General features: G+C 39.0%; 2 protein-coding genes across 2 annotated transcripts in view; both read right to left on the reverse strand.

Annotated features, from left to right (window-relative positions):
* Nucleotides 1-26,043, reverse strand: part of LOC131685051 (zinc finger CCCH domain-containing protein 13) — a 429,305-nt gene that overhangs the window by 189,809 nt on the left and 213,453 nt on the right. The window lies entirely within an intron of this gene.
* Nucleotides 23,442-24,239, reverse strand: LOC131680877 (uncharacterized). Its single transcript, XM_058961592.1, has one exon. The coding sequence runs from the start codon at nt 24,237-24,239 to the stop codon at nt 23,442-23,444; it is 798 nt and encodes a 265-aa protein (XP_058817575.1).

A 26,043-nucleotide genomic window follows, 5' to 3' on the forward strand; every position in this document is an offset into this window, starting at 1 on the left:
CATTTATCACCTGGACAAACCTCTCGCTGTCTGCCTCCAATTAGAGGCACTATGCGGAACACAGAACAAATGATGCTTTCCGGACAGTTGAACGATTGTTGGTTAGAAAAAAAAACAGAGACACATCTGTAAAGGGTAGAGCGAAACGGAGTAAAAATTACTCCTGGCCTCCAGGTGGTCATCATACTTTCATTTTTAAATTATTTCAGCATTTTTCAAATGATTTGAAATGTTTTGTATTCGGTTTTTTCCCAAATCAAACTGGAATTCAGTTTAGACATATCGGCGTATCTATACGCGAATGTTTATCCTCGTCTTTTTATCATCGATTGGAACGATTTGCACAAACTTAGATTGAAGTGAACGGTATAACAATAGGCTGAAAGTGATTTATTTACCGATCGGAGTTCCGGTTCTGGAGTTACGGGTTCAAGAATGTGATCGCACTGATATAAACCATTATATCTGAATGATGAAAAAAAAAATGTAATGTGTGGAAAATTACTTGGATTTTTTGACCAGGTCACCAATGTCTAATCAAAGCTGCACTAACAACATTTGCCACCTATGTCGGTTCTTTACGCAATATAATCAAGAATTTAATTTTTGTTTCAAAAGCCCTGAGTGAAATGTCAAAAAATGAATCTATTTTTAATGTTAAATGTCGTTTGAAGTTTATATCCGGTTTCTACATTCTACGGGTTTACGAGGTATTTTCTGTTCTTGCGACTTTTATTATCGGTTAATCATTTAGTCCGCAGTCAAATAAACCAGCTTGAGGATTTTCCCCAAAATTATGAAACCCCGATTTAGTAAATCAGTGACAACATGCATTAATAACGAAAAACGGTATTTTGATGCCGAGAAAAGTGAATATTTCTAGCCTATCTCAGACAGAGCTGTCAATATGGTGCACAACCGAAGACTAAAATGATGAAAGCTATGAATATAAATCCGCTACAGATTTTTTTTCTATTTTCGCATTGAGCTGTTTGAGGGGAACGGAGTATCTCCTCAAAGGATTGTACAATACAGAGAAGGAAATATTTGGATGGCGGTTCAATTAGTGCTATCAGCAGAGGTCAATATTTTTAATTCCGATGATTGGAATACTACTTTCTACGCTACACAACGAAAAAACCGATTTTGAAGCTTCCGACCGAAGCTCGCACGTTATCGGTTCCCGCTAATTTCCTGCATCGAGCCGCAAATCTTGAACAGAATGACTGGCGATTCCAGTCGAATGCTGCTGTTCTAATCAGTCAGATTGGCCCTCTTTTCGGAAGACTGCATATCAACACCGAGAGAGAATATGATTAATAGGACGTGGCCGTCTCGGTAGACTGATTGGTTTCTTTGGCTTTCATAGTTCCGTGGTCACTTCACAAGAGTTTTGAAGGATAAATTGAGGCTTCCTTTGTGCATAATAAGTGAAAATTTTGTATACAATTCGACCGTCAGTAGCAGTGCTATGAAAATTGAAATTTTCAACAATCTTCAGAGCACCAGTCGGTTTTTGCTTAATAACTTTTTTTACAAGCGCCAAATCGTTTCGCAGTCTTCGAGAGTTTATTTGCTTAACAAATTTCCTATAACGATCAGACATATATTTATTTTTAGAAGGTAACGGGCGACCCTTGAAAGAATTATTTTGCAAAAGACAATTTCCCCATCTCATGTAAACTTTAAACCGTGGGCGCAAAAATATAGTTTTACCGATCGAGCTCAAAATTTGCAGAGTTGTTCTGGGAGCTAAATGGGACCCAAAAAGTTACTCGGAGCAAAATTTAATTTTTTTTCATATAACTGTGTCCCACTCTAATGCCCACTTGAGATATTTGGTGTTCCTGGAAGCGCTGGAGATACGTTTGATTTCGAATTTCGAAGATCAGCGGCTTTGTTTCAGCACTTCCTGGAACTGTTATATTCGGTGGCCTGGAGTATAATTTTAGTCCCTTTAAGGAAACTTATCTGCCCTTAGTTTTTAGGTATAGTAGCAGATGTCTCCACAACGGGATATCTTTCTGAAACAAGACAAAAAATATTTTGTCGCGTTGAATGGTGTAGCTCGTTAGGTTTTCTGCAAAAGAGGGCTTAGTCTTTAAAGGGATCGCTCCAGCTAATCCGGGCACTGTTTGTACGCGGGTGTGGTAATAAATCAAAAAGACTCTCTCTGCAATAGGCACAGTTTTCAGCAAACCTAATGCGAGCGTCATCCTAACGATTCTCTACGTACTTGCCTCAGCGGTCCTTTGCCATTCAAAATCCGTGCTCATTGGAGCTAGGGGGGCTTGAAACAGTAAACCCTGTGCTTTAGTAAGTCAACACCAAACAAACTCGTATCGATGACCACGCCCTCAATCTGAACTTTGTGGGCGGGCACGTAGATGCGGTAGTCTTTTATAAAAAACTTATCGCCAGTGATGTCATTTGCTTGCTTTAGATAGAATATCACATTGCTGAGGTCATCTTCAAAATTTTTAGAATACTTAGCCGATTAGCTTTAATCCGAATGATCAGATATGGTCCGACTGAGTTCAATGTGTATAATTTTCAACATAAAGTCGAAGGCTTCGATGACGAATCTTGTTCGACATCCATTTTATAATCAGCTGCGTCCGTTTATGCAGAGTACGAAGGAACTGAGAGAAATTTACGAAGATGTAAGAAAATGTGTCAAAAATGTGGTAACCAATCTACTATCGATCTATGGCTGGGTGCTAACGATAGCAAATGGTAAAACAATGCTTAAATACTCAGTGATAACAGCAGATCATGAAAGCATCGTTATTTTACTCGCGTTTGCAAAAAGAACGTCGGGACGGCCTTTGCACTGGTAATTCAAATCTAATGATGCACAATAATGAACAATCCACTAACCAGGTCACAGCTGCTAAAAATTATCTGCTCAGGGTACTGGTCTTGATATAAAGTCTGCTGAATAGATGCTCCATCGGTTGCCTTCAAATACCTAGCGTCAACTATTTTCACGAATCTACAGCTCAATACTGGCGGCTGGAATTTACATGAAATGAGCGATAGCCAAACAATCCTTCGGAAATTGAGGTTTATTGGTGTTTTTTACAAGTTTTCAACCATCGAAAATAAATATAACGGTCGCTGAAGCAACATATACAGTCTTCCGGGAAATTATCCATCCTTCGCCTTCAAACTCCTAGCGTCAACTGATTTCACAAGGTCTCCCAAGGAAATGTTCCATCCGTCTTCATACGCCGCGATGGTGGGACAGATAAATCAGCAGTAAACTTGATGGATTTGCTGGGGGGCCTGCAAAGAGCGTATTTTCTGCCCATTTAAAACGGTAAACTCTGTGCTTCAGTAGATCAACATCAGACAAACTTGAATCGATGGCCACGCCGTCTATCTGAACTTTGTGGGCGGGCACGTAGACGCGGTAGTCTTTTATAAAATACTTGTCGCCAGTAATGTCATTTGCTTGCCATAGACAGAATATCACAATGCTAGGTTATCTTCCAAATTTTTAGAATACTTATCGGATTTCATCCGAAAGATCAGATATGGTTCGACTAAGTACAATGTGTATAATTTTCAACCGGAAATCGGAGGCTTCGAAGGCGAATCTTGTTCGATATCCAATTTGTAATCAGCTGCGTTCATTTATGCATACGTCTTGAGCACGGCGTAAAAGGAAAATTTTAAGAGTGCGAAGAAACAATTCAAGATGACAGCTTTTTCATAACGATTTATTTCTACATCCATGCAAAATTTTTCATATCACCCAAAAACTAAGTTTACAAAGTCAATATCTGGTATAAAATCGTGATTTTCATAACAAACACCAACAAGATTGACCAAAGAACATCTATTTTTGGTACATTTTTTCCTCTTTTGAGTTGGGTTCAAAATGCGCAAATTTTATCAATATTATTAAAAATTCGGTAGTGGAAAAAGTATCTTGTCGGGCAGATCCGTTTAAACGACACGGTTATTTGGGCTCTTTTCTCTCCGTTTCACGAAAAAAAAACATTCCCAATTAATCCCATTCCCGCTTTTACAGCAGTTTTAAAATGGCACGTTTATGCCAAAATATGGGCAAAATAAGCAACAAAGCCTTTATTGAGGCTGTACTAAACATCTCAATTTGATTACCCCATAAAAAATTTGACAGTTGCTGGATTTCACCATCAACAGACGAAATCGGGTGCAGACTATATCGGCCTATTATAATACCGATTAAATCCGATTTCGTCGACTAGCTGTGACGTTGGTAGATTTCTAAGTCGATTAAGTCGTTATTCGTCGGGCATCGATTTAATCTGCATAAAAATTTATTGTTTATGTTCTGTCTCATCGGCTGATTTGATGCACCGATGAAATATCATATTAAATCTGACAACTTGCTTTATTTTATTTGGTCGTGATCAAAGTGTGTTTTTATCCAAAAGTTCTACCGAAATTTCAAAATAATCTTTGTTATACTAATATTTTAGGATATAATACGATGGCAAGTAGGTGGAGCTCTTGGCGAAAGAAGAAAAAAGCTGAGAAGTGTAAGGAATACGATAAAACTTATCGTCGCTACCTTGAGTGTTGGGAAAGTGACTGCAACGAATATACTGAGCAGGAAGAGAAGCAGAATTATCAAAATCAGGAGCCTCTTGGTGTATGTGTTATAGATAATGATGAAGAGGAAAGTCAATACGGGGAACCTTCGACGGAACCGCCACGGAAGAATGAAAACGGTGTTGATACTGAAATTTTAAGCGGAGTCGAAGATTTTGGTGTTGGCAATACATCTAGCGAGAAAACGAATGTTCCGTTGAAGTATCGCATTGCACATTTCGTGTCACATTACCGCTTGAGTGTTGAAGCTACCAAAGCACTATTGGAAATCTTAAGAGATGAAGGTCTTGATGTTCCCATAAGTAGAATGACGTTACTGGAAACTCCCCGAAGTTCTGTTATTCCCAAAAAAGTTCATCCTGGAGAGTATGTGCATTTTGGAATACAAACTACAATTGCACATCTGGCAACTGATACGATTGTTGCAGCTATGGATGAGATATGTCTAGATATTAATATTGATGGCCTTCCGGTAGCAAAAAATGGACGATGTTTATGGCCTATTCTTGGTGCATTCTCAAACGTTAACCAAATCTCTCCGTTTGTCATTGGGTGCTACGCTGGCCTGAAAGAACCGTCAAATTTTGATGAATATCTGTCGGATTTTGTTAATGAAACCAACCTTTTAATCTCTAATGGACTAGAATTAAGGCGTGGAGCAGATACGGTTCGATTGAGTTTTAAAATCCGGCTTTTCATATGTGACCGTCCAGCTACCTGTAAAATCAGCGGAGCAGTATCGCATGTAAGCAAGCATGGTTGTCCTAATTGCGAGCAAATTGGCAATCGATTGAACCGTGTTACTGTGTACTCCCAAGAAGAATGCTTCGCACGAACTAATAGTTCGTTTCGCCTGCGAGTTGATCCCGATCATCATCGCGTCCAGTCCACCTACGGAGTTGAGCGTATCAATGGATTAGATATGGTGTTACAAATAGGGGTAGACCCTATGCATGCGTGCCACCTGGGTGCAACGAAAAAAATTTTGGAATGCATGTTCGGGAAACTTAAGAAAAGTGGATACACAGGTAAAAGATTACGGAAATCAGATCGAACTAAGGCAGGAATATACTACTCAGAGCTAGGTAAGTTCATCCCGAAAGAGTTTGCGCGGCATCCTAAGCCATTCGAAGAGTTGCCCAATTTTAAAGCAACCGAGTATCGTTTATTTGATACGTATATTGGAATCTTAGTCACAATAAAATTTTTCGAAAAAGAACAGAAAGAACATTTCATGCTGTACTATAGTGCTCTTCGTCTACTTTCTGCAATAAATCCTTCAGATAATGATGTAAAAATAGCAAGAGAGTTTTTAAAGGAATTTGTTAAGAAATTCCACAAATTCTATGGATTGAGCAGTGTTACGCACAACGTGCATATGTTACTACATTTAACAGATTATGTAGAATTATATGGGAATCTACCTTCAATAAGTGCTTTCAGGTACGAAAACTTCATGCAGGAAATTAAAAGGGGTTTGACGAAAAACCACCAGCTTTTGCAACAACTGCATAATCGTACAGTGGAGCAAAAACATATTTCTGCAAACCCATGCTATGAGAAACAGTTTATGGATAAATTTGAAATGAAAAAGCAACTTTTTGGCGGTTCGTTCGCATATCGAACGTGCTATTTTAATTCAGGAACAATGATAAGCGCAAACGGCAAAGACGACTGTGTTATAGTGAGTGTTATAGTGAGTGGCTAAGATCCTTGGATTTGCTGATTCTGATGGTAGTAGAGGTGCTATTATCAGAAAGTACACGGGGATACGTCCATTGTTTTGATCACCGATTGATTCTACAATATTAGGTGTATGGTTCACAGAAAGTATAAGCGAGGAGATTGAATTTGTGGAATTGGGCGCAATTGACAAAAAAAATAATTAAAGTTCCGTTCAATAGCGGCTTTCTTTTGCTCAGTTTTCTTCATGAAGGATACGATTAGTCCTAGAAGCGAGTACTTAAAAGAGAAGCGGTATAACTGAAAGAACAAATGTCTAGATGTTCAAATTTTATATGCATAACAAGTTTTAAAAAACGAAATCGCATTTTGACTCTTATGCTACCAGAACTATGTCCGAAAAATATGTCTGAAATGAAACGAGTGTGATTTTGCAGTTTTCGTTCTTATTAATAATAGTGTAGTTTGGGTTGTGATCCACCAAAAGAGATTATAACTATTAGAGGCGGCAAAATGCTAGATAATAGCCCATTAGAGTGCCTTCTAGTAGTTAAAATCTTTTCTATCCAACTTCCGAGCCTGACAACGGATAAACCGACAAAAACTACTTTTACTGTGAGAAGATTAAGGGTATTATTTATGAACACGATTCACAGCATGGGTAATTTTAAATCGATTTATCAGTAAGGCATTTCAATATTTCCGATTTCGTCGCCAAGCGCCAAGGTTTCCCATGGTTTTTTTTATGCCAATCCATGTGTTGTTGTATAGGTCATTTAAATCTTGTCATTAGATTTGTTCCAGTATCAGAAGAAACTGGAAGTACTTTGAACCAAATAGGGAGAAAGCCGTTCTTGTATTCTTTTCTTCTCTTTTTCCTTCTTCTAGAACGGAGTAAAAGGAAGTGTTTTGTAAAGTGTTTTGTTGCTCCTGTTTCCTCCGGAGCAAGTTGGAGAAAGAAGCTTGTACTGTAACAAACCTGTTGTGTGCATAAAACCACAGGAAACATACATTTAGGCTAGAACAAAATTTTCTTAAAAACCTGTGTAAATTTTCAAATTGATAAACGTTGTAAATCCGTGTTTCACTATTGCCATCTACGCTACTGTTTTTGACAGCTGCACTCCAACTGCATTGTATCGCCACCTACAACGTCTGTTATCTGTGATAAAACATTCGCGTTAATTTGACATCTCGCTTTATACTCAAGGGGATCAATTTGTTATTTTTTCGTCGAACCGTACTCAGTTTTAAACCTGATAGTAATAATGGCTGAGCAGAATCAGATTAGGAGATTTCTCGAAAAAGAATTTGATCGAATTCACGCACGTTTGGACAAAGGTAGGCAGTACTAAGTATCTATTCATGAAATATTATGTTGACAAGTTTAATATTTTCAGTTGAACAGCAAGGCCGAGACATAGTTGCGCATCAAAGGACATCCCGGGATTTATTGCTGGAATGCAACGAAAAACTAAACCAGATGATCGACCAGATGAAACCTCCTTCAAAGCGAACATTTCCGCTGAGATCTCGCGAAGAAGTCGAAGCAGCTATACGTAAATTCGATCATCCCGACCAAGCTACAAGCTTGAAGCAGGAAGTATCCTACGCGTTAAGTAGCGTCAGTAAGGACGATTGGCTCCGTGCTGTTATAGCCGATAATGTGTCGTGCGGTTTTCATACCGCAGACGAAATTCGCCATCTTAATTTCATTAAGCATATTAATAGTAAAGCATTGAAATTAGCATGATCGAATATTATAAAATTTATTTACAACTTTTCGTACAGATAACATCACGTTCACTACCGATAAATTGTTCACCGCGATGGTGAACCAGGCAAAGGGAAGAGCATATTCACAGCGTCGCAGAGATTTAAAAAAGAGGGAAATACAAACGACTAAAACAACTCTTCAATCTTCAAACAAAACCGAAGAGCAGATTGGCGAACCATCGATGAAAGAAAAGAAGGTGGAGCGGGTTTCGGCTGCTTATTCGGAAAGTTCCGAATCAGATCAAGACGACATCGAATCGCCCCTTTACACTCCCATTGAACTTCATTTGTAATTTGTATCTAATTTTTGTTTAGTTTCTATTATTTTTCATTGGAGGTTTGAAATTTATGGCCATTTTGAGTTCCTCGCGCAATAAAAATATAAAAACGTTGTTTTAAACATCGAATCTTCATCGACTTTAAAGTTCACCAATCCAAGATGCGGAAAGCTCAGCAATTTGAATTTAATCCATTTGACAGATTACCTTTGCTAAAAATTCAGCAATTCAAATTATCAAATTGAAAACGCAATTACCGATTTTACAGTAATCCATCCCGAAATACTGAGAATTCGGTAGTCGCACTGTCAATTTGAACCACTAATTTCCAGCAAAGTAAATCTGCATCGTGAATTAATAAAATTTCTCGATTTTTAGGTCGATTTCGTCTGGTTTCGTAGAAACAACAATTAAATATTATGATTAATCACCCTATTTCGTCCAATTTCATCACAAGATTTGTCTGTCGATTTCGTCTGGTTTCGTGGGTACAATAATGTGATGTGTTGATTAATCGACCTATTTCGTCTAGTTTTACAATTTAATCTCAAGATTTTTTGGTCGATTTCATCTGGTTTCGTACAACTAGAAATTAAATATGTTGATTAATCATTCTATTTCGTCTGATTTAACAGATGGTTTCCTACAATCATGTCATTCTACTAATCGTTCGATTTAGTCTCTGTGAGTTGACCGATTTAGTAAGATTTCGTCTGTCGATTTCCTGTGCCGTCGTGTCGACAGACCCTCTTTAAAAACTCTCATAAGAGTCGATGCAACAATTTGTAAATTCGTCGGTGTCAAAGTCGGGCGATTTTACCGACGAAAACCGATTTAGTCGTGGGAAAAGTCGGGAGGATTTTTTATGGGGTAGATTAGATTATGTATGAAGGTATACAATGATTTATTCAGTGTCTCCGTAAGTTTCTTCAATTCTATTGTGATGTGGAATTTTTTTTAAATCAAGATAATTAAAAATATGTACCTTTTGTTCATTAATCTATGCAATCCATTATGACAATTATATTTACAATCGCATGCACGTTCTGCTTATTGTAAAATGTGAAATATAACTAACCCGAATCTTACTATATGAATAGTCACGCACACATTTTTTTTAGTGACCCTCCGCTTTCCCCCACACCGAAAAGCTCAATGTTGAGCCTACTGGTAATGGACACTCAATTCTCAGCCATAGTTAACGCGGATTTATAAATTTATAAATAATGCATTTTTTTTTATATTTCGTTTATTTGACACGGCTCATAGCGGTAGCTAAACGGAGCCGTTGATCTTTCATATATTAACAATATGTGAAAATTAAAAATAAAAGCAAATATTATTGATTACCCGTTGGATCTCGTGCGCGCAACTTTTTATTGCGAGCGGAGACCTTCTTTCGCGGCTCGCCTACTGCGTCATGGGGATCATTTAATTCTCTTCTATCGTTGTCTTGGTGCTAAGATGTTCTTTCCTGCTTATTACCCTTACGGGTGACCAGTGTAAATCCGTCGTCATTATTTTTATCTTCTTCGCCGATATTGCTTACAGTGGTATTTGGGGCGCTGGATGCTGCTTTTGCAGTTGTCAATATGGACTGAACAGCTGCCACAAATTTTGCAACTGTTTTTGGTTCAGGTATTGGTATTGAAAACTCTTTTTTGGGTTGGTTTTCCGTGGATTCGTTGGGAATCGGTAGTGATGAATTCTCCTCTGTATCTTCCGCGCAATGTTGTCCGTGGTGTGCTGTCTGATTACAATACTTGGACGTAGGAGTTTGCCCCTCGTGGGTGCATAACGTAGTTTGATTAATAGTGGCTTCGTGGGTTTTAAGTTTTATAGTCAAGTGGGAGGGGATAGGTCTTTCGATCCGCATCCTCACCACAAGAACACCGTTAGGTGTACCCGGGAAGAAATTTCTCCACGTATCAGGTGTAACGGATTCTACTTCTCCGTATCGCGACATGTATTCTGCAACTAGATTAGGAGGGGTACGTGGTGATAGGTCATGTAACTTTACATCTACATAGTCTTTTTCTATATACACGGGAATCTTAATTCCAACTTTATCACTTTCAGCCACGTGCTTCAAGTTGTTCAGCAAAACAAAACGTTCAGCTTTGGGTAACGTGTTGAATGATATGAGTACTACATTGCGAAGATGATGATACTGAAGGTACATAACCTCCTTGAGCCTAAGCTGCATCTTCACCTTCAGCAGGTATTCCACTTCACTAAAACTCAATCGTATTGGCTCTCAAACGTGAAACTTTTTTGCTCGATGCGCCAACTGGATTTCATTTTTGGTACTAGTCAAATGATGATGAAAACATTTTCTTGCATTGATGGTATAGGATGGTTGTTCTATTTTAATTGTTTTAAAATAAATATCACATAGTTTCACAAAAAGCTTGATTACAGGTGATAAGAAAACACTCGTTCTTTCGTTTGACACCAAAACATTCAATTGAACTCAATATTTTATTACGAATTATTGAGATCCGGAATTATTTTTGTATTGTTGAGGTTAGGTTGGTTGTTTTAGATATGGAAAATATTTATCTAGAAATTGGACTTATCAGTGGATAACCTCGACTATCAACAACTACACTCTTTAATCCAGTGATTTTTGCCCACCATCGTGTTTTTTATCGAAATTTCAATCTCTGAATTTCATTTTAGTATAAATTGAAACCGGAAGAACGAATGTGAGTGAAGTAACAAGAAATTTACCATCTGGATATTTTTCAGAGGTAGGAAACATATTTTCTTCATCAATATTACTTTTCATTAGAAGAAATAACATTTAATTATAATATTGATTAAATTTAAAAAATCAGAATTTACTTTCCAATGTGTTTTGACAGACAAAAATAAAAACATCATCATTGCACTTCCATGCTCTCTGGTGGTCGACATCTAGCGTTAGATCACGAATTGAACAGAATTTAAAGTCAACGACCGCTGTATTGGGTCGGAGCAGACTTTTTTCGTCAACTTGACTCATGACGGCACGAATAAATGGAATGTTTCCTTTGTTCTCGAGACAATGCACACTAGATCGAGAGGTTGCTAGCTTTTGTTCACTTGGTTCGATTGTACGTCTGACTTGGACAGAAGTAGAAAGTAGACTGAGAAATAATACATTTAAGATGGCTGAGAATATTTTAATTTAAAAAACAACATAAAAAGAGAGAATATTACTGACAAAACAAATAATGTGCTTCTAGTGGATACGGTATCCTTTTGAAGAAGCACAAGTACAGAAAAGAAAAATAAATCAAATATATAAAAATTACTTAATTTCTACTAAGAAATAATTAAATTTAAGTTAATAATTTAAAAGTTAGATAACGTTAATAACAGGAAATGACGTTAATCACAGGAGAAAAAACAACATAAGACAATTTAAATTAATAGTTAAGCTATTTGGGTTGGTAAGTAACATTTAATGTTAGATTTGAATGATAAACGGTTAGTTATAATCTGTAAATCTCTAGGCAGGTTGTTATATTTTGCAGGGCCTATGAAAGAAAATCGTTTCTGGCCAAAGTTTGAATATGTGCGAGGTCGTGAGAGATGATTAATTTGCCTGGTGTTGCGCAGCCGAGGTAATACGTTTATGATTAAGCTGTGGATACTTGTTGGGTTGTGTAGCACATTGTGCATCAAAAGCAATGTCTGTTCTTCACACATGGCTTGAATAGGTAATATTTTATGAGAAAAATCTGTGAATAACCTTACTGATGAAAATAGAAAAGGTAAATTATATATTATTTTAATACATCGGTTTTGTAAAATTTGCAGTTTTTTAAGTTTTGATCTACAGGCTCGACCCCATGCAATAATTAGATAGTTAAGCTGAGAGTGAATGTGAGCAAAGTAGAACATAAGCAAAGCCCTTCGGGGAACGAAGCTACTAACACGTTTTAAGATTCCACACATATACGATATTTTTCTCGCAATTTCCTTGATATGTTTATCCCAAGACAAGGTACAATCTAGATGAACACCTAAATATTTAAATGATTCTACTTTCTCTATGACGTTATCGCCCATCATTAAACTTGGAACACTAGGAAGGATTTTCCTTGGGGATCGAAAGATCATATATTCAGTTTTTTGCAAGTTAAGTGATAGTAGATTATCGGAAAAATACTCCTGGAGAATTTGAAGATCATCATTCATGCTTGAAATAATCGATCTTGGGTTGACATTAGGATAAAATAAGGTCGTGTCATCAGCAAATAATCTTGGAGTTCCAGTAAGACGAATTTTACCAATGTCATTGATGTAAACGAGAAAGAGTAGAGGCCCAATATTGCTCCCTTGAGGTACACCGGTGCTTATTTGTCTTAGAGAACTTTTTTCTCCGTCGTACGAGACAAATTGTGTTCTACTTTCCAAGTAACTGCGGATGATATCGTTTGCAACTCATCTAATCCCATAAGATTCCAATTTTCGCAGCAAAATATCATGATTCAGAGTATCGAAAGCCTTTTTCAAATCCAGAAATAAAGCACCTACGCATCGCTTGGAATCTGTTTCCTCCAGTATGTTGTCTACAAGTTCCGTTATAGCTATAGTGGTACTGCTCCCGTTTCGAAATCCATATTGCATACTATAAAGTGTTCTGTGGCTGTCCAGGAAATGAACCATGCGATTTATCAATAATTTTTCTAATATTTTATTGAAAACTGAGAGCGTTGATACTGGTCGATAGTTGTCAGTTTTTGTTGAATCTCCCGACTTAAATATAGGAACAACTTTTGCTGTTTTCAGACAATCTGGGTAGGTACCTGTTTCGATCATTAGATTAAAAGAATCAGACAGAATACGAGCAAGTGACAGGACGTTATTTTGAATTATTTTTGCTGGTATACGATCAGGACCAGTACTTTTATTAGTCTTCAATTCACTAATTAGCAATACAACCTCATTTACAGATGATGGCTGCAAAAAATTGAGTTTGCGATTGGTTCTATATGTCACAATGGATTTGAACCTGCTGGAGTTATGTTTTCTGCTAGTTTTGAACCAACTGTTGCAAAGTGTTCGTTTAATGCTTCGCAGATCATCTTGCTATTATCTATGCAATCACCATTAATTATCAAGGACAGTTTTGATTTGTTTTGCGATTTCCCCAGAATTGTATTTATGTTTTTCCATAATTTTGAGTGCGATGTAGTATTCAGCAATCCTTCAAAATATCTTTTTTTTTGCTGTTTTCTTGGCTAAATCCAGTTTTTTGAGACATGTTTTAATAGTTCCCCTAAACGAATATTGTTTGGATCTCGACGAGATTTTTTCAAATAATTGTTTTTAATTTTTATTAGAGTCCACAAATCAAGGCTCATCCAAGGGCACTTCATTCTTTTGATGTTCACATATTGTTTAACTGTTCTGGTGCATTCTTCCAATAATGTGTTGTACTTTGATATTATATTTTGCAAACATGTGTTCACGTCAAGTACAGGTCCAATACTATCAATGTATCTTTGAAGTCGATTTGCAATTTATCATTGTTTATAATATTTTTGGACAACTCTACTTTTGATTTCTGATAAAATCATGGAATGATCACTTAAATCGCTATAAATAGTGTGATTACATAGACGATGAGCGTCTTCCATTTTACATAAAACATGGTCTAGAATATTTGAGCTAGATGGTCTCGTAACAAATATATTTGCACATATAAAACCATACGACTCTAAAAGGTATTAATATTTCAGAACAACATTGTTATTCGACAGATTCACTGGTACATTAATATCTCCGAAAATTAAACAAGGATGATTGGTATTGCTTTTATTGAGCCAACTTTCCATACGATCATGAAACACATTAAAATCAAATGACGGTGGACGGTACACACCATGAACATCTAAGCCTCCGCCGGACACAATTAGTTTAACATGAATATGATGAAAACCATCAATTGAAATATTTTCAACAATTTTATATTCAATAGTATCTCTAACATACATTGCTAAGCCACCAAATGAACTCTCTCTGCTCGAAAATATGCTATCATAACCCTTCATATTATACAGCGAAGTATTTCCGGTTTTAATCCATGTTTCCCCAACGATAATAATATCAATCGGAACCAGGAAATGGTCAACTGACATTAGAACATCTTGAAATTTATGTAAATCATTAATTCCCCGTACATTCCACTGTAATACACGCAATTGTTTCGGACATACCTTCCCACAAGACGTATTAAAATCATCAATATGATTATGAAAATAATTTAACGTTTGGTCCATTAATTACAAAAATAAAGCACAACAAAAGTTACAAATTAGTTATACGGACACTAGTTCAAATCACTTTTCTTCCGCTTCGGTAATGTTGTTTGCTTGGAAGATATAGCATACTGATTAATCAATTTTTTTAAAATCATCTCTAGTTCTAATAAGATCTGGCTTAGCATTTTCGTCTTTTTTTATAAGTATGCCACCCCCTCTTCCAGGCCACACAAACTTGATTTTTAGCGGTTCTTGATATTCACGCATTTTTCGCAGTAATTCTAACGATAATGGGGTTAATTCATCCCTTACTGTTATATTTGTTGCCTTACCATTAACCAGAAAAGACTGATCAATATGGGTTGAAGTAATCATTCCTAGCTCATTTCTACGAGAGAGTACAATTTTTTTGATATTTTTGTCTTTAAAAGCAATTTGAATGGGAACCGTCACGTTTGCTTTGTTACTAACATACAATCGTGGAATTGGGTGGAAAAGTGAGACCGATATGAGCAAAAGTTTTATCGACTAATTTGAATGTATTTTCATTCACTACATATGGGAGCCCCAACAAAACTGCGTTATTAGACACTGTATTACGATCCGACTTATCTACATTAGCCTCCAGTTGATGAACAAATTTTGTTAGCTCAGTATGCGATGAAGATAGTTCAGAAATTTGCTGTTTTAGGCTTTCGTTTTCGATTTTAAGATTATTGAAGTCTGATGCAATATCATCGAACTTCGCTGAAAGAAATTCTTGCGATTTTTCAATTGCAGCGGTAACTGAACGAACCTCTGACTTCACGAGAGTCATTTGGTCTGCAACAACACTGGCAACAGTTTCTTTTAACTCAGAAGCGAACATACTGATCATCGACGATCTACTGTTCTGCATCTCTACGATTCGCTTGTATATCTCAGAACAATTTGTGGTACAGAAATACATATTCGCTCTCACTCTGCTAATAGCACTACCAATAATATTTCTGCACTTGAGATGAGCTGTGGAGAAGCAATACATGCATGATATGATTTTGTTTGTATCTATTTCTTGCTTCTTGCATACGACGCAGCAAACGGTATCATCATCCATAACAGCTGTTAGAATAAAACGATAGTAGAAAAGAGAAAAAAAAAACTAAGTCGATCACTACTAGTTAGACGTGCAGGATATATTATGGGGGATACCGAATAATAAATTTAGTTTAGTGAATTCTCCATATCATATCGAACTCGATAGGGTTCGAAATCGTTTTGCCTGCTCTATTGGGGAGTATGCTGACAAACTGCTTAATGATCACTCTCACTAGAATCTCACGGCACTACTCGCACTTTGCTTTCTAAACGTTGGTAAATCGTCATTTGTTCAGGTTGTATCTGTTATGAATTTTAATACTGTATATTAATGCTTTTTTCGTACATAGTCTATTAATTAGAAAGTTTATTCTGATTTTCATGTAGATTACTGACAAGCATCTGACTAATGGTATTAGGAATTTTGTTTAAAATTTGAATCTTTTTATTTCATTGTTCATTATTGGCATATTAAAAAATTTTGATTTATATAAGTATCCTATTTTTGAACCATCCACGAGGTTATTTTCTAGATACCGATAGAAGCATCAAAAGGCTCATAAGAAAATATCGTTCTCAAATTCTGAAACAATTTCCTGCTATATTTATCTAAGATAAGTTTGGTAATTTAGAAGATGAGCTGGCGGAAGAACTTTATTGCACTAGCTCAATTTTATAGGAAATTGTGAAATGTTATGAGCAAAAAAATATTTTAGTTGTGGGGTTACGTTCATAAAATTAAAACCTTTAAGTGCGAAACCTTCTAATTGACACCCGGTATCCCCAATAACATCGTTAAAATTGAAGTAATCAACATTGAAGTGTAATTTACTTTTTTTTAATTTTTGTTTTTTCACATTTTTAATTTTTGTTTTTCACTGCACTGCTAGGAGGATTAATGCGGTAATTATTTATTCGTATATTGTCCAAAACTGTAAGAAATCACTTTTTACTGCTCTTTGAGATATAATAAGGCTTAAAAACGTGCATAATAATTTTGGCCAGAAATTTGGTCTAGTTACGCCACTGTGCATCGGTCTAATGGTAGGATGGATAAGAATGCATTTGTTCACCCTATTTCTTTTCCCAAATGAATCACTGAATCGATTAGGAGAATCGATTCTATTGTTGTGAGTGATCCGGGCATGATTCGCCCTCTAAACTGAATCAGTTTTCCCATCTCTACTAGAGACCCCATGAAAACGAGTTGAACACTGTTAGGATGGGTATCACACTGTTTAAAACAAAGAAATATAAATGCTTTCTGAAATATTAAAATAAACTGCGAAAGAGAAATCGGACCATTACAATATTTCCGACAAGATTTCGATAGTCATTTTCCGAAATAACATATTTTCCTACAGATATCCGATTTTACCCCACTTCATATCACTTCGATACAAGAACCCACAAAAAACCCCCAATAAATCGACCCAACCATCGGACAAAGTGTCTACCTCTGCGGCAAAAAAAATCAACGATCCCTCCCATGACCGGAACGCACCGCACAATCCGCCGCGACAGGTTTCAGTTTGGCGTGAAAATTAATAGCGAAAAAAGCCCGTCCTAACCGGGTCGATGGGGAAAACCGCAAGGTGCGCAGAAAATTTTCACCACTTGTGACTACGCGGTGTGAAATACGAGCTGTGTTCAAATTGTGGGGACTATAGGTACCTATATTGGCGTGGCCGGTCGGTGACGGGCGAGGGCTATCATATCTGCATGCATCGCGCGTCGCCCGGACCCCCGGCCATAACGGGATAGGATATTGTAGTTATCAACTTTGTCAGCAGATTTGATTATATTTTTCGCTTACCGTTCGCAGGGCTTTTGCCCCATCCGGGACCCCGCCGACTCCGACTGGATTGTGCAATCCAATTTATGCGCTTTTTGTGGCGAATTCAATTTGGTGTTATTGTGTTGTGTTGTTTTGCTGAGCTTGTTTTCGTTTCGCGGCGTGAAAACTGCCATCAGGTAGGTACAGGCACTTTGCCGAGGTGTTCCACAATCGTATCAATTTCGTCCTAGCCAGCTTTGTTTTTTTTTTTGCTGTTTGAATTTATGGGCAAACTTTTCGTTGACCCCATGGATTGTGGGAACGTGACGTGACAAGTTCTAACACTACTTTCCTCTACCCTTTCGGAGCCGTTTTTGCTGAGTTAAGCCTATTACACTGAAACGACAGTAATGGCTATTAGCCTACCAAAATGATCAAAATTGACCAGGCTGGTAATATCCGATTCGATGCAGAAGGAAGCAGTTTAAGTAGCTTACATAACGAAACAGTACATAATTGCATGATGAACTGATACGGCAGACAGCACAGAGCAAACGTAGAAGTTAAGCCAATTATTTTCTTCAGTTCACTTTGTAAATACCCAAGATTACTTGCAGCCGCTATGATCACATATCATTTTCCAATGAGGCCTCTGAGGACCGACAGTTCCGACTGACCACGCATTTCAGATGGAAAGTACGCACTGTATCAAACCTGCCTGTCTCTCGTCCCACAGCAGCTCATGAAACAGTTGCAAATGAAAATCTTATTATGAAGGCACTATTTATTGTGTTTGACAAGCCAACCCGACCATGCCACACATTCACACACCGCCGGAAAGTCCAAAGCCCCGGCAAGCCTTGTCTGTTTGCTATTATAATGTGGCCATCCGTGGTAATGCGACTAACTATACCGACCGTGTTTCGTTGGGAAACTGTTGTTGCGAACTTGTAAAGTAGGTAAGGCTTCCCTATCCAAAGGTAAACCGTCTCAAGTGGGCGTGTGAGCTGGGTTGTGGGTTGTGTGCCTGGATGGTTTGAAGGAGCTGAACCTTGTCTCGGGGCTTCGATGCATGACGTTGAACAACACGACAAGTGGCTCCGGTAGGCGGGTCGGAATATGCCTTGTTGTGGGTTTCGGTGAGGATTGGCAAAGTGGCACCATGATAACTGCGGTAATTGGAACTGACGTTGTGGGAAAGGTACTTGTTGATGTGGTGCTTTCATGTATGACGTGTGTTCATAAACGTTGCTACAAACATGCATGATAGTGGTGAAGTATTTCAAATAATTTTGGTTTTCAAGTCCGTAGTGACAAAGGGATTTTTAGTTTATTATGAACGCAGCAACTAAAATCCCAATTGAATCATCCTAATAGTTTTTTTAACCCTCAAAAATGCAAGGAGCCTCAGAGGCCCGGCTAGTTACGGTTCTCTAGCTTCAATGAAGATGTAATTTGAAATACAAATAATCATGCGTTTTCGGGCTTTCGGTTCGCTCACTAATAAAACGACAAAAAAGAGGCTTTTGATTTCATTGTGTCTTAGGAGAAATGCTTCTTCAAGTCACAATTTTGGCTTGCCTCTTTGAGGGTTAAAGAATGTTTTTTTCGATTTTTTGACACTTGATATCCCCAGAACTAGATTTTTTCAACCACTTTTTCTAGACCTTATAAATTATTTCCAGCCAGTCTTTTTCAGAACTATTAGTAAAACAGTGAAATTAGTGAAATAAGCTATTCGATTTATCTTTTCAATACAATCTTTGTATAGAATTTTGCGCATTATTCCATTTTTTCAGTAACGTTGTGGGCCAAACATAAAGCATAAGGGAAAACGGGCCTCCTCATCTTTCGAAAATTCTATTGTTGGTAGCGAGTGCACGACGTTATGCATAAATTCGTTAGGCGTAATGGCCGATAGGCACAATTTTAAAAAAAAAAACCGTTTTAATCCACCTAGTGGTGCTATTGTGCCTTTCTCATTTACCCAAACTACGATTCCATGACTGTTTATATTTAATATAATGGTAGAAATGTCTATTAGATATGCAGTGCGATTTACACATACGTACAATGAATCGACAGCTGCAAACTTGAGTTGCTATGTGTGGACGCTGAAACACTTGAAACCAGCGGCGGATCCAGAAGAAGGGTTCGGGGGTTTGGACTCCGTCCAAAATTTTCAACTTGTTAAGAAATTTTAAATTAGTTTCTAAACTCAAAATCATTTCAAACCAAATTTTTCACTAGTTTTTTAGACCCACTATGAAAATTTATTCTAGAGGAATTAGAAAATTTTATTCGCGTTGTGGGGTACTTGATGAGGTAAGGGCGGTTTAGGAAAGGGTGGTGAGTGATGTGGGTGAGTGCCCCTCACCGTATCCCCCTAACTACGACCCTGTTAAAATACACAAAACCTATGTAAGTCAAAAAAAAATTGGCCGGGATTAAGTTGACGATGTTCAGAGTGAGTGAGTTCTATAGGAGAAAGGCAAAAATGTGAATTTGCTGTGCGTCCGCACTCTTAAACACGTAACTCCGGAAACGGAACTCGGAATTTAATGAAATTCAATATTTATTTATCACGCACATCAACAGGCCGTACTCGGCCCCAATGATGGAAACTTAAACTAATTACATCTAAAAAACTGCAGGAATCGATTTCTCAATGATATTCGAGACAAATGAAAGTCGAACAAGTGCGACACACGATTGAAGAGGCGTTGTAGTCCCGTGATAGCGGCATTAGCTGTTTGAATAGTTCGTCGAAACGGCACTCTCAGAAGAACGTTTCCGCGTAACGTTCTGGACCTTGCTTGGATGTTAACTCGCTCTAGTAAATCTGGAGAATCGATGCGTCCTGACAGAAGATCAGAGATGAATAAGGCTCTTGCAGTTTCTCTACGACGCTGGAGAGTATCGAGCTGGATGAGTTGACACCGACTCTCGTAGCTTGGTAGACGAACAGGATCGCGCCAAGGCAGGCGTCGAAGAGCATACCGTATAAATTTTCGTTGAACGCCTTCAATTCGATCGCTGCTGTTCATGTAATTCGGGTTCCAGACCGCCGAACAATACTCCAGCGTAGAGCGCACTAAAGAGCAGTATAGGCTTTTGAGACAGTAAATGTCTGTAAAGGATTTAGCCGTACGGAAAATGAAGCCCAGGCTTCGCGATGCTTTACCAACAACATACGAAATGTGATTCTTAAATGTAAGTTTCGAATCTAACAGCACTCCAAGATCCTTAACGCAGCTCACCCGGGAAACAAGAGCTCCAGACAAGTTATATTCAAACTCAATGGGATCTTTTTTTCTGGTGAACGATATCACAGAACATTTCGCCGGATTCAGAATCATTCGGTTGTTTTCACACCATCTGCTGAAAGTGTCGAATTGCTGCTGCAAATATTGTGCGTCCGATCGGCTCTTAATTCTGTTGAAAATTTTTAGATCATCTGCATACGACAACCGTGGTCCTTTCAGCTGATAGTTTACATCGTTGAAATAGAGAGTGAATATTAATGGTCCGAGATGACTTCCTTGCGGAATACCAGTCGTTGCGGAGAACAGTTTGGAGTATGCATCACCTATGTTCACACTGAGTTGACGGCCAACGAGATAGGATTGAAACCATCGCAGGAGTGATCCACTGAAGCCAAGTTTTTCCAATTTAGCGACTGCGATATCGTGATTGATTTTGTCGAAAGCTGCAGATAAGTCAGTATATATAACATCAGTTTGTTGATTCGCATCAAACCCTTCGGACACAAAAGAGGTTAGAGATAGTAGATTCGTCGACGTAGATCGATTCGGCATGAATCCGTGTTGGTCTTTAGAAATATATTCCTTACAGTGAAAAAACACTGACTCCACCACGACTAACTCAAAGAGCTTGGAAATGGCACAGAGCGCAGATATTCCTCGATAATTGTCAATGTTTCTCTTATCACCTTTTTTGTGGACAGGAAAGATGAAAGCTGCTTTCCACAATTGAGGAAAAATCGCGGTTGTCAGTGACATTTTGAATAGTTGACAGAGAGGTTCCACCAAACCAGATATACACTTTTTCAAAAACACAGCAGGGACACCATCTGGCCCAGGAGATGACGATGCTTTAAGCTTGGATGCTGCTAATACAATATCCGAGTGCTCCACATGAATCTCACTCACTGACCGTTCGAGTTGGGCCACGCCGCTAGCTGCAACGTCAATCTGCTGCGAGGACAGAGTCTCACTGACGAACACACTCGCAAATTTAGAGGCGAACAATTTGCATATGGCTTGTGAATCATGCCCAACTTCACCATTCAAGAACATTGTAGAAGGTAAGCCGGTTTCTTTCCGCTGCTCATTGACGTATCTCCAAAACGATTTAGGATCCGACTTAAGCTTACGTTGCATTTTTCGTTGGTAGTTTGAAAAACAAAAACTGTTCAGTTTTTTAAAATCGTTATTGAGCCTTACATAATAAGCTCTAAGTGACAAGGTACGGCGTTTGGTAAACTTTCGTAATGCTGCTCTTTTCGCAGTTTTTAGCTGATGTAGCTCGGCTGTCTGCCAGGGGGATTGATCACTTCGTTGATTACACTTTGGGACATGACGGTCGATAAGGTAGCTCATTATATGGCAGAACGTTTCAGCGGCATAGTTCACATCATCCTTGCTTAGCACAGAATCCCAGTTAATACTTTGTAAAATATTCAAAATGCTGCTATAGTCGGCCCGCTTATAATTGTAACACACGGTGGGCGCGTGGCTCGAAAACTTCATAGGCGGTACGTCCTGGAGTGTAAGATGTAGAGGCGGATGGAGGCGAACATACTTTACTAGCGGGGTGAGGGCGGTGGAAATATACGGCGATTGATCTCTGGCATTGACGAAGCATAGATCTAAAATCCGGTCGTTCTCGTTCGTGGTGCTGTTGATCTGCTGAAGTGTAGCCGTGCTATAGCCATCCAGAAGAGTGATGCTGCCAGGATGAAAAACAGATTCGTCTGGGTCGGGTTGTAGAAATCCGTTATGAACGGAACGCCACTTTATTGTAGAAAGGTTGAAATCGCCGATAATCATGATTTCGTCAGTGAGTTGCGCCATCGCGGAAACAGAAGTCAATGATTCAGAATGAGAATCAACTAGTGCAGAGTCGCGAATTTTATCGGGAGGGAAATAAACCACACATATATATAATGTTCGATTTCCCAATTTTATCGCTGCCCATACTTGTTCGATGCTGCTCCAAGCGTCATTTGTTATATGTTGAACTTTTAATCCACGACGCACAGCGAGCAAAACACCGCCACCGGAGGATTTGTTGCTGTTGAGAGGGCTACGATCACATCTGAGAACCTCGTAGTCAGAGCAAATCACCTGGCTGGATAGAGTCTGCTCATTTAGCCATGTTTCTGTCAATGCGATGATGTCGTAACAGCAGTCCGAGGTAGCTAGGCGATAGGTATTTGCACAGGAATTCATGCCTCCCACATTTTGATAGTATAAGTGGATGGGCGACGATTTTAGGCACGGAAGGCTGACCGGCACTCCTCGATTCATTCGTCTGGAATGTACACCGGGGCGATTGGAATGACTGCTAACAGCGGAAGGAGCGGGTGAACTGCATGAATTGGTAACACTCGTGATGGAAGTTGGAGTGCTCCTCAGGAGGTTTCCAGCTGACGGCTGACAGCGATGACTCATTAATTGACAGTCGGAAGCATTCGAGCTAGAACAAACAGTTCCATCAGGAAAAACGGTTGATTCATCAACATAATTTTGAAAATACTTGCCAAAGAGGGCAATTTGGAAGTCCCCCTCTCCATTCCCAGACACAGGGCCGGGACGACTGAAGATACTGCTGACTGCAAGGGGCACGACTGTGCTGGGAGGATTGGGGGATTCCATATTGCTTTCTACGGTGCGTCCCGGTTGCCGTTGATCAACAGGCGAATTGTCGGTGCGTGGTCTAAAATAACTGCTATTTGCGATGGATTTATCCCAGTCGAGGTGTTTTCCGAAACCCAAGCTTCCCGTCATTATTACGTTCTTGCCGAAAGTCGATGAACTCGCGGAAATACATCCCATCCGGCCAGGTATCGGCATTGAGAGCCATTTCACGAAGTTGAGGGTCAACACCAATTTTGAAAGAAATGAAATTAAGCCCGCTCAAATTTGCGTCTTTTTTCACTAACTTCTTCACTTCGACCGGATCGTCCGTTGAGAGGCACTCCTTAACCATAGCACCAACCTCAGCTTCGGAAACGGTGGTAGCAATTCGTGACAAGTAAATCCAGCATTTACTAGTAGCGGGTTGAACAGTGATTGTGGGTACCTTTGCTACATCACCCTTTTTCTTGCCACACGTTAGACTAGGGACATCGGATTTAGAAGGATATTTATCATCCTCCGTCTCGCGAGCACGTTTGGCTCCAGCTCTATTTGGAACGGGCCATGATATGGGAGTTGCAGGCAATGTCGTTGCGGATTCCACTGATTTTCTGGTTTTCTCCATTTCAGCCTTTAATGCTTCAAGCGCTGTTTTATGTGTGTCGGTCTGCAAACGGAACGCTTCGCTCAAAGCTGTAAAAGCTGCATTCACTGCGGAGGATTTCATCAAATCCACACAGCTGTCGCAAAGCCAGAATATATTCGCTGAGTCGTTAATCATGTCCAATTTTGGACGAGTGAGCGTTGAACACGATAGATGCATGATTCTGTCGCAAAATCCTTGGCATTTCAGCTGATTCAAAGTGGTTACCGGCTCGGAGCACTGCAGGCAGATCGAATCCATTGCGAATCGCCTACAGGTAGGCAACAGTAGCTACTTCGCGAGTAAGCTTTCCCGATATGCATCCACGGTTTCACCACAAGGATTCTATCACTACCGACGACACTTCGGGAGAACAAAATGTTTATCAATTGTCACCGCACGACCAAGAATCACAAATTATCAGTCAATTGATCAATAACTGCAGCTTAGGCGAGGGCACAAACTCTATTCTAATTGAGAAATCACTTAATATACACAAAAAAAACGATCCAAAATACGAGAACGAAAATAAACAAACTGATTCACAACAGTGTTACCAGAACTCCAGAACTGGATTGATTTTAGCAGCAATAGCAGCCTATGGGAACGTTGTACCTTTCATTTTAGTTTAAGTTTGATTAAATCGGTTCAGCCATCTCCGAGTAACCGATGTGCATATTTTTGGTCACATACATACATACACACACATACATACGCACACACACAGACATTTGCCAAATTCAACGAACTGAGTCGAATGGTATATGACAGACGGCCCTCCGGGCCGGGATTATGTTAGCAATGTTCAGAGTGGTTGCATAACCTTTCTATAGGAGAAAAGCAAAAAGGTTTGGCTCGTTTTTTAGATTAGATTAGAAAAATTTACGCTATGCTGTCATCCTCTCGTTTAGCTCTAACGAGGAACTGCAAAATCAAAAACACTGTGAAAGTTATTTAACTCGTATACGTATAGAGTTTTTTATATTTACCTGTGTAATTACAAAGGAAAGGCTGAATGCTTTCTACATTTAAGGGGACTGTTTTTGTTCTAATATATGTCAAGCCTTTATTATTGTGATTCACTTCGCGTTGCAGCATGGTCCACTCCTCTCCGCTGTACCAATGCTTCACTCGATGCAGCTGATCAGTCCACAGCTCGCAGTCCTGAGAATAGTTGTACAACACGCTCTGTGGATAATGCCGTTTCGCAAGCTAACGCAAATGATGTAATGGACCAACGCGAACCAAGAACAAGCATTTAGGAAGCCTCCGCGCTTCCCGGGCCCTCCGATAACCTCCTTCTTTATGATCGTTCCGGTCCTAAGATTGGTGATGGCAGAAGGGCTTCCTGTCAGCTATCCCAGGCGAGTATATTAATGCTATTGAACCGGCTATACCTGACGATTTTTCGCCTTCCAGCAATGCAGCTCCCAGCAGCATCCGTATCTACTACCAAAACGTACGCGGCTTAAGGAGCGAAAAAGAGGCATTTTTCTTGTCTGTTTCGGAAGCTGAGTACGACATGAACGTCCTAACGAAAACCTAGCTAAATACCCAAATCATTTCCGCACAACTGTTTGTACATCAATACGCAGTTTTTATGTCCATCAAGGACAGCCTCAAGACTCGCGGCGGGGGCTTTTTAATAGCAGTATCGATTAAACTAAAAGCTTACATGGGTCCCGCAACCATCTCCAATACGCTCGAACAGTTGTGGGTTGTTGTTGACATACCGCAAAACGCGATCAGCATTGGCGTTATTTACTGTATAGGTTCGCTGTTTATAAACGATGTCGCTTTGCTACTTCTATCGGATCGTCGTTTCTTTTATGCGAATGATACGAAAACTCTCAAAATCATCAAGTGACTGACTGACTCATAATCTTCAAGTATCTGACTGCTAAGAGCGAAAGGGTATGCTGCATTTATTCGAGGAATGGTGCAAAAAGAACTGTATTGGCTTAAGTATCGCAAAATACTGCTTCATTTCCTGCCATCGGAAAAGTTGGTCAATCGTGTATGATTATCAAGTTTGCGGAAGCTCTTTAACGCATATAGAGCACAT

This window comes from Topomyia yanbarensis, chromosome 2, assembly GCF_030247195.1.
Source record: "Topomyia yanbarensis strain Yona2022 chromosome 2, ASM3024719v1, whole genome shotgun sequence".
In the NCBI taxonomy this organism is placed as follows: domain Eukaryota; kingdom Metazoa; phylum Arthropoda; class Insecta; order Diptera; family Culicidae; genus Topomyia; species Topomyia yanbarensis.